The sequence below is a fragment of the Otolemur garnettii genome, unplaced genomic scaffold (assembly GCF_000181295.1).
Source record: "Otolemur garnettii isolate 467f Iridium unplaced genomic scaffold, OtoGar3 scaffold00033, whole genome shotgun sequence".
Classification (NCBI taxonomy): Eukaryota; Metazoa; Chordata; class Mammalia; order Primates; family Galagidae; genus Otolemur; species Otolemur garnettii.
The window spans coordinates 12,033,870-12,045,226 of record NW_003852428.1 but is presented as its reverse complement, the minus strand read 5'-3'; the positions used below and the strand labels follow the sequence as shown (position 1 = coordinate 12,045,226).

The following is an 11,357-nucleotide window of genomic DNA, read 5'->3' as shown; positions in this document are numbered from 1 at the left end:
GATAGGGTAGAGAGTAAGAGATGGATAGGGTAGAGAGTAAGAGATGGGGTAGAGTTGGCATCACCTACACGTAACGAACACAAACTCTGGAACGAAATTTCCTGGATTCAAATCCTAGCTCTCTGTTATCCTGGAAAATCCTTCTCAGCCCCACTTCCCCATCTATAAAAGAGTGAGAAATCATAGAACCCACCCTCCTTAGGTCATTGCAAGTATTCCATAAGATGCTGCATGTAAAATGCTAAGAGAAGGGCCCGGCTCTGATTAAATAAATAAGAGGTGCTTGGTCCTAAGACTGGCCAGCAAATAACATACATACAACCTCAGGACCTAAACATTTGCCATCCTACTAACCTCATTCTAGATGAATGAAGTCTTCATTTTCTGAAAGATCAGCAATATTTTTTAACATCTGAATCTTAAGTCCTCTGACTCTACCTTGGAGAGAAACACGTGAGCCCTGGTGTGATCTCTCACCCCCACGGCCAGCTTTCACAGAGAATCCTCAATTAACTTTCTCTCCATTCTTTCAGTGCTCTCAGCAGTACAAATACACATTTGAAATCCCAAAATTCCTTTATATTGAAGGTTATGGCAGAAGTGGTTAATAACTTCTCGAAGGTTAATGTAGTACTAACAGGATTGTTTAAATCTCTTAATTTTTCTAAGAAAAAAAGCATAATCATAAAAATATAAGCAGCATAGAAATAAAGCAGAATATAAATAAAGTAGTAACAAATAGACTCATTTAAATATCCCCTATGTCAAACAAAGCAAATCACACACACCGCCTCCACTCACCCTGTGTCATTCCAATAATTCTTGCCCACGATAGCACCAGATGTTGAAACCCACCCAAAGGGTCTGTCTTCCAATCCTGAGTTGTCTCCTCCCTGACTCATCAGTGTGGAGATCCAAAATTTCCTCATTCCCTTGATGCTTCAGGAATCCACTAGGCCCCATGTTTTCTCCTGGTCTACTCACCCAGACCCCCTGGTTCACACCTGCTCCCAACAGGACGATTTCTTACTCCAACCATTATTTTGTCAATATCATTTATTCCCTCAGGCTTCCACTGCCCCACCTAAGAGAAGTCTAACCCTAAGGAACCAGGTAATCTTCCCTGTCTCACTGGCACACACAGGCCATGGTCATGCAGATGCTTGGAACTTGGAATTCATGGTCCCCATTCTCAACCTGGCCCCCAAAACTACCCGGAAATCATTGTACAAGACTATAGTCACTTTCCTCTCCCAGGCCCCCAAATAGCCATGTGCTCAGATTTGCACCATCCTTCCTCATCCTTCCTCATCCTACTCAGCTAGCAGCCTTGACTCTTTCTTACTATACAAGGCATACAAAGCCTGCAGGCAGAATGGGGAACAAAGACCCCATTTGTGGCAAGGGAAAACATCCCCAGAACAAAGGAAATCAGAGCAATAAGCTGAGCAAGGTGGAATAAAAACAGGTCAGTCACTAAATTTCTTATCTGACTAGTTCCTTCCTTTTCCTAGAAGCCTGGCCTGTAGGGGACGCAGCTTAAAAACACCCCTGCTGGGTCAGTGAACACTCTGAAGAAACAAGGGCCACAAGGAAGCTGCGTGCAAGGCCTGAGCAGAAAGATTAACCAGGGCCTGAGTAGAACGATTAACCAGGCCGTCTCCTGCCTGTCAACAGCCAAACACCCACCCATTGTGGAGATTTGTATTTGGCCAAGGCAGAGATGAAGGGACTGGCTCCAGCCCTGAAATATGGATAGGAGAGCTTATATCCCTTAATCAACAGAGGAAGATGCCTCTGGGTGGAGGTCAGAGGAAAATTCTTCTGTCTCACGGGTTCTTCAGAGGAGAATGACAATGGTGGCATTTTACTCCACCGTGAACTAGTGGAGACTCCCCTCCCCCCATGCAGGGAATCTGTGTGTGTGACCATGGACAGGAGGCTGCCCCCACACAAGGCTCAGGTTTTGGCTTTCTCAGACTGCTCAGACCCTTAACGTTAATGATTATAGAAACAGTAGGAGGTGACACATGTACTCAGAGAAACTGCTGACATTTTTGTTGCCTTCCTCAGCTTACCCTCTGGGCTAATGAGGAAATAGCCTTCAACAAAAGCTGAGTGGAACAAACACTCGGGGCCATTCGCTGGAGCCCCACTAACACAACGGCCCCCATGTTTCCCATCTTTGAAAATTCTATTCTGCACGTCCTGCCTCTTTATCTCACGCTTCTAACTTTATTTTTCTTCAGTCAATCACTGCCAGCTTCACAGGTCTTAAAGGACCCTGCCTCCAGGGTGGGACCCTTGCAAAGCCATAAACTGGGGACTGACCCAGTGCCTCAGTCCCACGTCCTCACCCACAAAACAAACTGACCTCCATCATGAACCCCTTTTCCTCGTGTTTCAGTGAAGGCAATCACTCTCTTTTTATTCCAGAATAATCTACCTCCTGAGTTCTGAGCCACTTCTCCTGCTTCCTCAGGCATCACGCTTACCAGCCACCCCCTCGCTTCCTCTCCACTTGATTTTCTGCCTCAGCATCTGAACATACTTGATGTACTTCAACTCAATGCCTTTCTCCAGCTACAGCACACTTGTACCTCAGGGCCTTTGCACTTGCTGCTCCCTCGGCCTGGAATGCTCTTCCCCAGAGATGTTCGTGGGGCTCACTTACTCTCCCACTGCCTTTGTTCACATAGAATCACAAACGCCATCCCCGACCATCAACACAAAATCACAACTTTCTGCCAGGTACTTCTTTTCTCCATCATCTTCTTAAATTTTCTCCATTGAGCTTATCACCACCAGACATGTTTGTTTGCTGGCTTTTCTATTTTTGCTTTTCTGTATTCTCCAGTTGACGGTGGGCTCTACAACTTTGCTACTTAAACTAAAATTAGTAATGTATAATAAATCTGGCTCTGTTGGAAGCCAGTGAAACTGGTACTTTTGCTTTGCTAGTGGCATTATAAGTTGATAACATCCTTTATAAAAGCAATTTGGCTACAAATATCAAGAGCCATCAAACAAGACCACACACTTTGACACAATAATCCCATGTGGGGAGAAGAAATAATTTTAAAGGGAAAACAAACCATGATACATACATATATTCATTGCAGCTCTTGGCAAAATAGAAAAACTTTGGAAACTATCTGAATGTTCAGCAGTAAGAACCTGGTAGGTAAATTAGATCAACTCAACAGAATATTCTGAAGGCATCACTAGGGCCGTTCCTGTGAAGGCATAGAGCAATATGAAAAATATTTTGTGAAGAAATATTAAATGGAGAAAAAACATCCTTTCAAAACCTGCTGTATGTATATAGGAATCACATTTTATTAAAAGGTCTAAAATACATTAAAATTTTAATGGTAGTGTAGGTGATTTTAAGAATTCTATTTTTTCCATTTTATAAAAATTTTTTAAATATAAAACAAATGCACTTTTATAAAACAGTCATCAAATATGGGTAATAATAAAACTATGAAGCCAGGTGATTCCTCAGAGGCAGAAATAATTTTTAAAATGATCATGAGGGATGGCAGAAGGGATTAAGTCTACCTACAGTAAGTGTAAAGTGGAGGAGCAACTGGAAGTTTCTAAAGTCCAGACAGTATGTTTTGATTACATACATGTAATAATAATTTAATATAATCCAAAGATTATCATACAGGCAGAAAAGGTTTACCATAGCAGGCCTGAGACTACTGTCTTTAGACAGGCCTGCTTGTGAGGTTGGCCGTGGGCTGGCATCTGGGAGCTTGGATTTCAGGTGGGTTCCCACTGTTAGCTGAGAAAGATGGTTTTTGATGCCCAGACTGGGTATGTAAACAATGTGGTTTATGCTACATACTGAGATGGGATAAAAATCCTGTCACTCTCACCCCCCTTTGTTGCCTTCCTTTTTGCTTCACCCTTAAATTCTTGCTCAGTCAGCAAGACACAATCAGTAGTGGGAGGGGGGAGGGAGACTGCTCAACAGTAGTTTGGGGAAGTTACTAAGGCTAAGCAATAGTTTAGGAGTAGGTAAAATAAATAACAAAAAGATTAATAAATGATAAATGGTAGAAAGCCTTAGACATTAAGTATAAGTGTGTAAGAAATAATAATAACCTGTTTACTGTGTGATGAAATGTTAAAGGAGACAGAAGAAAAAAGGGGGAGGGAAGCACAGGAAGTGGTGCTGAAAACGTCTGAACGACAGAAACTAGTCCGCACTTCCCCAATCTACCCTCCGCCACCCCCACCACACTGAGAGGCGCAACCAGACATGGTGACTAGAAAGATACTGTTAGAAGGAATGGCTAAAACCATTGTGACTAGATGTCTGTGATTATTTTTATTGTACACCCTGTAAGCATTTGTACCTGCCTCTGCAATTTTCTGATCATGTAAACTCACTCAAGATTGCATCAGCCCACATTATATAAGCTGAACTCTACCAGAGGACTGGGCTGCTCTCCACATTGGGGCAACAGCTGGCCGTTCGGTCTTTTCTTTAATAAAGACTTCCTAATTGACACTATATTAATTGACTTTGGGTCTTGAGCCTGGTGGGGCTCCAGGGACTGCTATGCCCTCCCACATGGACCAACTGGGTTGTGTAGACAGAGTTCCAGTGAGGGAGGATCCAGGATCTGGTGGGAGCAGATCAGGGGCTCTACCAGGGAAGAGGATGGTGACAAGGATGCTGAGACAGACCACGGTCATGCAGGACAAGGGGCAAGGCCTGAGGCCCAGCCACATTTGGAATGGACCAGAAGCCCTATATGGACCCCAGGGACTATCTTGGCTGCCTGCAGGCCAAGTGGCCTCAGAAGCTGCCGCCCCTGCAGCCACGTGCCCACCATCTCCGGAGAGAGGGAAGGGGCTGCCTTTCCAGGGCAGGCAGCTGCAGGGCTACAGTGCAATCTGCACATTTACCAGGGGAGCATTAGCCCGGCCAAGAGCCAGCCACTAAAATGTGGGCACATTATACACAGCAAAATACAAGAAGCCATAGGCTTAAGACAACTCCATGCCGAGTTCCGTGAGTTCCAATGGGGGTGGTCTTAGAGATCCCACATTGAAAATCATGACTGAAGAATCCTTATCAACAACATGCCCATCAGGAATATTGTAAATGCTGCCAAAGTGACATGCAGGAGGCGGTGAGGAGAGACCTTTATACAGCATATACAGGGAAGAAAATGTCCCATTTACAAATACATTTGAGAAATAATGGGTACAGTGTATTAAATGGAGATCTTCTGAGAGCCTTTGGTCTTCCCCCCAAGCAGTTTGCACACGTCCCTTCCCTTTCCCAGAATTCCTAGCTATGGCTCCAGAATTGTGCACCACAGAACACCAGTTTGGGAAGCGTTGCTCTACAGAAATGTTTAAAGAAGAAACCCCGTCCAGAAGCTATTAAAAAAGCAACTGTTTCATTAATTAACCCTAGCTTGCTACAAGCTCTTCTGCAAAATAGCTCCATTCTTCATAAAACATGGAAAACTCAGAACTACATTCCACAGCAATTTCTCTGCTACTGATCTGAAAAGAAACAATTTATTCTTCACATCTAAGTGACTTCTTAGATACATTTCTCTTCATTTTCAAATTATTGTCAAAAGAATCCATGTTCGAGTCACATCCATCACAGGGTATCACAAGTAGAGGGAAATAAATCCTAATTTGTGTTCAAAAAAAATGACATTTATAGAAAAATGAACGGCAAAAATAATTAAATACAAATATCTATATCCTAACAACCTTCGTTATCTGGAGAAACTCTTCACAGGTAAGTGGCTCCTCCCGGGGAAGCTGACAGAGGGGCGTGAGGCTCATCTCCTCCAGAACGGCCTCGATGCGGAACTCAATCAGGTCGTTGACCCTGTCAAGCAGCAGCTCCAGGTCCTCTTTCGAAGAAACAAAAGTGAATAAAGGAGATTAAGTATTTTGTTTTTTAAAAAACAGCACTTGGTTAAATGACAGCAGCAAAATCCCGATTGAAAGTTCTCAGTTACCTGCCCCAGACGTCCCGCTAACTCACACGTGGTTATCTCCAGTTGTTCCTACCTTGACCACCGCCCCAGCTCCCTGCCTGCCTAACCCTGACTCCGTGTGAGAACTGGCACCAGCGCTCCTGCCCCAGGAGGCTTCCTGTGAATCTGCATACGGCCACAGTAGCCAGGGCCTCCTTCCAGCCCTGCGAATACCATATCGTCTGCCCAGTGTTCTATCCCCTTCTGGAATTCATCTTTTTTATCCTTACAGTTTTCAACATTTGACCCCATGCCTATTCCACAGGAAGTTATTCAACAAATATTTTAGAAGCAAAATTCCCCTAATTTTTCTTTTACTGTTAGTATCATAGGGTACCTTTTTATAGTTGTGCTGAAATAAATTGAGCAGTAAGCCCCATGGATGAAAAGGCCAACTCTGAATGACACTAACAACAATTTTACATCAAAAGTAAGCAGGACGAAGAAGAGGGATTGGGGTGCTTCCCCTTAATGGCCACAGCATAAGGGTATATGGCACACCTCTTGGGTGCAGAACACAATTACAGTAGGGACTGTCCCTAACAAATGCAAACATCGTAACCAAATTGTTTGAAATAGCCAATGGATATCCATTTAAAGGGTAATACATTTTTCAACAGAGACCACATAGTAAAATCTCTTTTTCTAGTACTGCTTTCTCCTAGGAAAAGAGATTGATGACAGAAAATGTATCAGAGACATAAACACTTCCTTAAGTAAATATCTTTACTTCCTAAAGAATATAATCCTAAAAAGTTTTCAATCATTTCTAACCTAATGATTAAAGGGACTACTCAAGATACCAAATCGTTATTCCTGGTAAACTTATTCACTACTAAATGACAGCCAATACATTTATTTAAGCATGTGTACTCAATAAAATTCTTTACTCCTTCTGACTGAGTCTTCAAAGCATATTCAAGGACGTGTGTAGCAAACTGAAAAAACTAGCGCCCAAGGATATCCACAACCACATCTATGAATGTGACCTTATACAGCACAAGAGATTTTGCAGATGTGATCAAGTTAAGGATCTTGTGAAGACTGTCCTAGATTAATTATCCAGGTCAGGGCCAATGTAGTCATAAGGGTTCTTATAATAAGGAGGCAGAAGGGTCGGGGTCAGACAGAAGACGATATGACCATGGCAGCAAAGGAGCCAAGAGAAAGAGATTTGAAGATGCTATGCTGGTAGCATCAAAGATGGAGCAAATATGAGTCAACAGATGTAGGCAGCCTCTGGGAGCTGGACAGGCTAAAGAAGGAATTCTCCCCCGGAGCCTCCAGAAGCAACCATCCCTTCTGACCTTCATAATTTAAACCACTAAGTCTGTGGCAAATTCTTAGCAACAATAAGAAAAACTAGCACAACATTTATGCATAGATTGTACAAACTCACGTCTGCAGAAGTCCTGTTTGTTAATTTAAAGAGCAGTTGATACTCTCTTAAATGCATGATACGCATGGCCTCCTATAAGTAGAAGTGTCAGCTCACTAATCCAATGAAGAATCCAACTGTTCTTTAGATTTAGCATAGTTTGCCTCTCAAAGAAACTTAATCTTTGTTCTACTTTAGCTCCTTAATTTAAATTACAGAAAGAAAAACATAATAGAATACAAGAACTAAGAACAAACTATTTCCTCGTCTCTAACATGCCAATAAAACATCCAAATTGTTAACACTCTAATCCTAATATTCCCTAGGGAGAATATTACTAAATGCCACCTGGGTAGCCTATTCTAATTGGGTTGTGATAACTCTTATTATGAAGTTTTTATACATTTTATAAATGTCTCTTTAGAGAATTTTAGCCAATTTCCTCTTGCTTTATTTCCCGGGGAGATGTATTTTTGGAAGAATATTAATTTAGAGCTAAGAAACTGCATTCTTAACTTATCTTTATTGATTACATCTATGTAACATTAGACACCATTAAGCATCTCTGGCTTAATATCCAGCCACGTTCAAAATCTCCTTTATAATCTTTCTTGGAGTACAGCTCTCAATCTAGAAAGCAAACAAAGAGGGTGAAGCTAGGGAGTTCAACCATACTTTTTCACTTTACTCACCCTCAAACTAGTGCTTCTCAAGTATTCTACAATATAAAGCACCTGGTTATATATCTCTTTCCATTTTTTTACCATCGTAACCTCACCCAGGTGTTAAGATTGTAAAGAAATGCCTGGATGCTTCTGAGCCCTGCATTATTTGGAAGGTCCAGTGAAAACCTACTGATACAACAAGCTCTGGACAATTTAGATGTAAATAGACTAGGTGCTACTTCAGCAGCCATAAATACCAGAGCAAGAGAAAAGCCTACTAAAGAAAGAGAAAGTGGATAAAAGGAAGCATCACCAGAGGTATGGAGACGGGAGGACCCGGAAGGGGTAATGCAGAAATGAGCTGATGGGATGGAGGGATGGGGATGGAGTCGAGATTGTAAAGAAATGGAAAGAGACTATAAGTGTATAAAAATATTGCAGTCACGAATCTGTAAATGTACAGAAGTCTGCTATACACCTAACTGAGAGTTACACAAAGAAGTATAAGAAACAGCCTGAGTTTCAAGCTCTTTGCAGTCAGTTTGGGGAGAAAGATAAAATGCATTAAATCTCTGGAAGACAACCAAAAGGGAGCGTCTCTGTCCTAACTGTAAACACAATAGGAAGTCACAGAGGAAGTGTTCACAGGCGGCAGAGTGATCAGCATGGATCAGTTGCTTCTGGAGGCTCCAGGGGAGAATTCCTTCGTTAGCCTGTCCAGCTCCCAGAGGCTTCCTGGGAATAGGGCGTACACAGAAGAGAAGGTTTAGAGCAGTGATTTTCAGCTAGCCTGCCGTGCAGGGATCTTAGGGAGACTATGAACATTTTTAAAGACCATTGATTACATTACTCTTGAAAGACGTTCAAAGCACAGTAAATACATTCTATTTTTTTAACTCTTTCTTTGATCAACATAATTTAAGTGTTCTACAGAAGTTCAACTATTGGTTCAAGTGTGTTATGAGATAAAAAAAGGTTGAAAAACAGTAGTATAGAGGACTAGGTAGGAGAGGAAAATCCTAATGTCTGTCTTTCTGGGGGAAAAAACCTCCATTACCATGCTCTAAACTGCGTCCTACTGCCTGCCACAGAAGATGTGTTGGGGATTAATATGTTCATCCAGAAAAACAGCCAAGGAATTCTGAGAAATGCCACATGCAAGAGCCCACACTTGGAGACTCATTGGACACTGGCATATTAAAGGCTCTGAAAAGCCTTTCAGAAAAGAAAACTGTCCCCCTGCTTACTCTGAATCTCCCAGATGTATATGAGTCCCTGCTTTGTAGTATACATGTCTACATTCTGGAAAAATCACATTTATGGATTATACTACCTTATATGTATTTTAAAGAGTATTATGTCCCTCACTAAGGAAAAATAGTGTTTGTTCAAATTTTTGCCATTTATCCTGTTGTTCAGCAGTCTATCCAAATGTTTACATCTTTCAGATCAGGGTCTCAAAATACACTCATCTATTTGTATAAAAAGTTGACTAACTCTAAAGAGCCTTTAAATCCTAATGTCTAAAAATAAAATGAATTAAAAATGTGTGATTAATCTCTAGGGATAAAATTAAATAGTGAATATTTATGGTTTCCAGGAAATTACCAAATTCGTATACTTGTAATAATTCCTTATGAAATGCTTAAGAATGATACTCCTCATCTCATGATTTATACCACCATTTTGGTAAGATATTGCACACCAGATTTTAAGAACTCAGTCTTTCAAATTGAGAAATAGTAACCATTTAGACTTACTGATCTTTGCAAAAGTGTTTTCCAAATACGTCTCGATATTCAGTGATGTCCATGTCAGTGCAGCCAAGCCAGGTTGAAGAGCTTCATGGACTTTGGCCAAATGAGGGATCATCAGTTGCTCAATGACAGGAGGCATTTTTGACTTCACTCTCTGATATTCAGCCAGCATCATCTGTAATTAAGTGGAGATTAAATAATCAATCAACATATCACTTCTAATATCTATTACTATCCCTTTTTTTTTTACAAATGATTGGTTTTATTTAGGGTCAAACTGTAGGATTCTAATAGCCTCACAGGCAGAATAGCCAAAATGAGAAGGAAGGAAGGAAGGGAGGAGGGGAGGAAGGGAGGGAGGGAGGGAGGGAGGGAGAAAAAGAAGGAAGGCAGGCTCTTTCCATAACTACAAATTTTTAATCCAATAAAATACAATTGAAGATGAAGAAGAATTTAGGAGTTTCTCATCTTCTCCCATACAGCCTAAAAAAGGAGAAAAGTTAAAGTCAAATAATAATTTTTCTAAACCTATGTGGAGTCATAGTAACAGTGTCTAAGCTTGTGCACACTCAGCTCACTCATCCGACTGTGTACGCTCAGTGAAGGCATGCATCCTGCTCCTCGGGGCACCACCTGTCAACCACATTCAGCACGCAAACCATCTGAGTCACCAGAGGTCTACCTCTGCCCTTTTCTGGGACAGTGGGCCAAGTCTTGATGCAAGACCCAAAGCACACAGAGAGTCAGCAACCAGTGTTCATTTCAACAGTGTGGGAGGTAGACAGGCTGAATTCCTCACAGACCTTCCAAACCAGGGTAAAGTGCCCATTGAGGGGAAAGTCTGTGTGACTATACCTGCATGGGGAAATCAGCAGTGCAGGTAGATGAGGCCATCAGCCAGTAGGTTGGGCTAGAGAAGCTGAGATGTCTGCCTGAGGAGATGAGACTTGCTCTCCTACCCCTTCCAGTTGCACCAGTATTTGGCTACTTCAGATGCTCCACTACCCTATATCTTTGCTTACCCTTTACTCAACATTCCTGGGAGCTGTAATCTCCCCTCTCTTTTTCTTAATCTTGACTGCTGTCTACTGACTACTATGCATTCTTGCACATATACTCTGTTATATGCCCAATAAAAGGATTCCGGGAAACAACACAAGTGCTATATTGTTTTCATGATGCCACCAGGCACGTGGAACAGTGTATGCCCTTACAGGCTTTCAATTTTATGCACTAAGTTTGGTGTAAGTTTTGTGATTTCTTCAGCACCATCTCCCTTGCTGACCACTGTCCCAGGTTGGGGTTGCCTAGACACCCAACAACAGGTGTCATGGCTTTGAGTATCATGCATATGTCAAAGACAAACAAATTTACATCCCTCTCCCAGATCTCATTCCTGAAGTCTAGATGCATATTGGCAACAATATCTCCACTTGGATATCTGACAGACATTTAAGACTCAGCATGTCAGAAACTGAAAGTTTCTTCTCCCTTAAACCTTTGCCCACAATGGCAACTCCATCCTTCCAGC

At 41.8% G+C, this 11,357-nt stretch overlaps 1 protein-coding gene across 1 annotated transcript in view; it reads right to left on the bottom strand.

Annotated features, from left to right (window-relative positions):
- The window catches only part of DNAH5 (dynein axonemal heavy chain 5), a 291,972-nt gene that overhangs the window by 174,312 nt on the left and 106,303 nt on the right, over positions 1–11,357 (bottom strand). Inside the window, 2 exon segments of the mRNA XM_023513078.1 lie at positions 5,755–5,900; positions 9,830–10,001. Of these exon segments, the coding sequence (XP_023368846.1) occupies positions 5,755–5,900; positions 9,830–10,001 (318 nt within the window).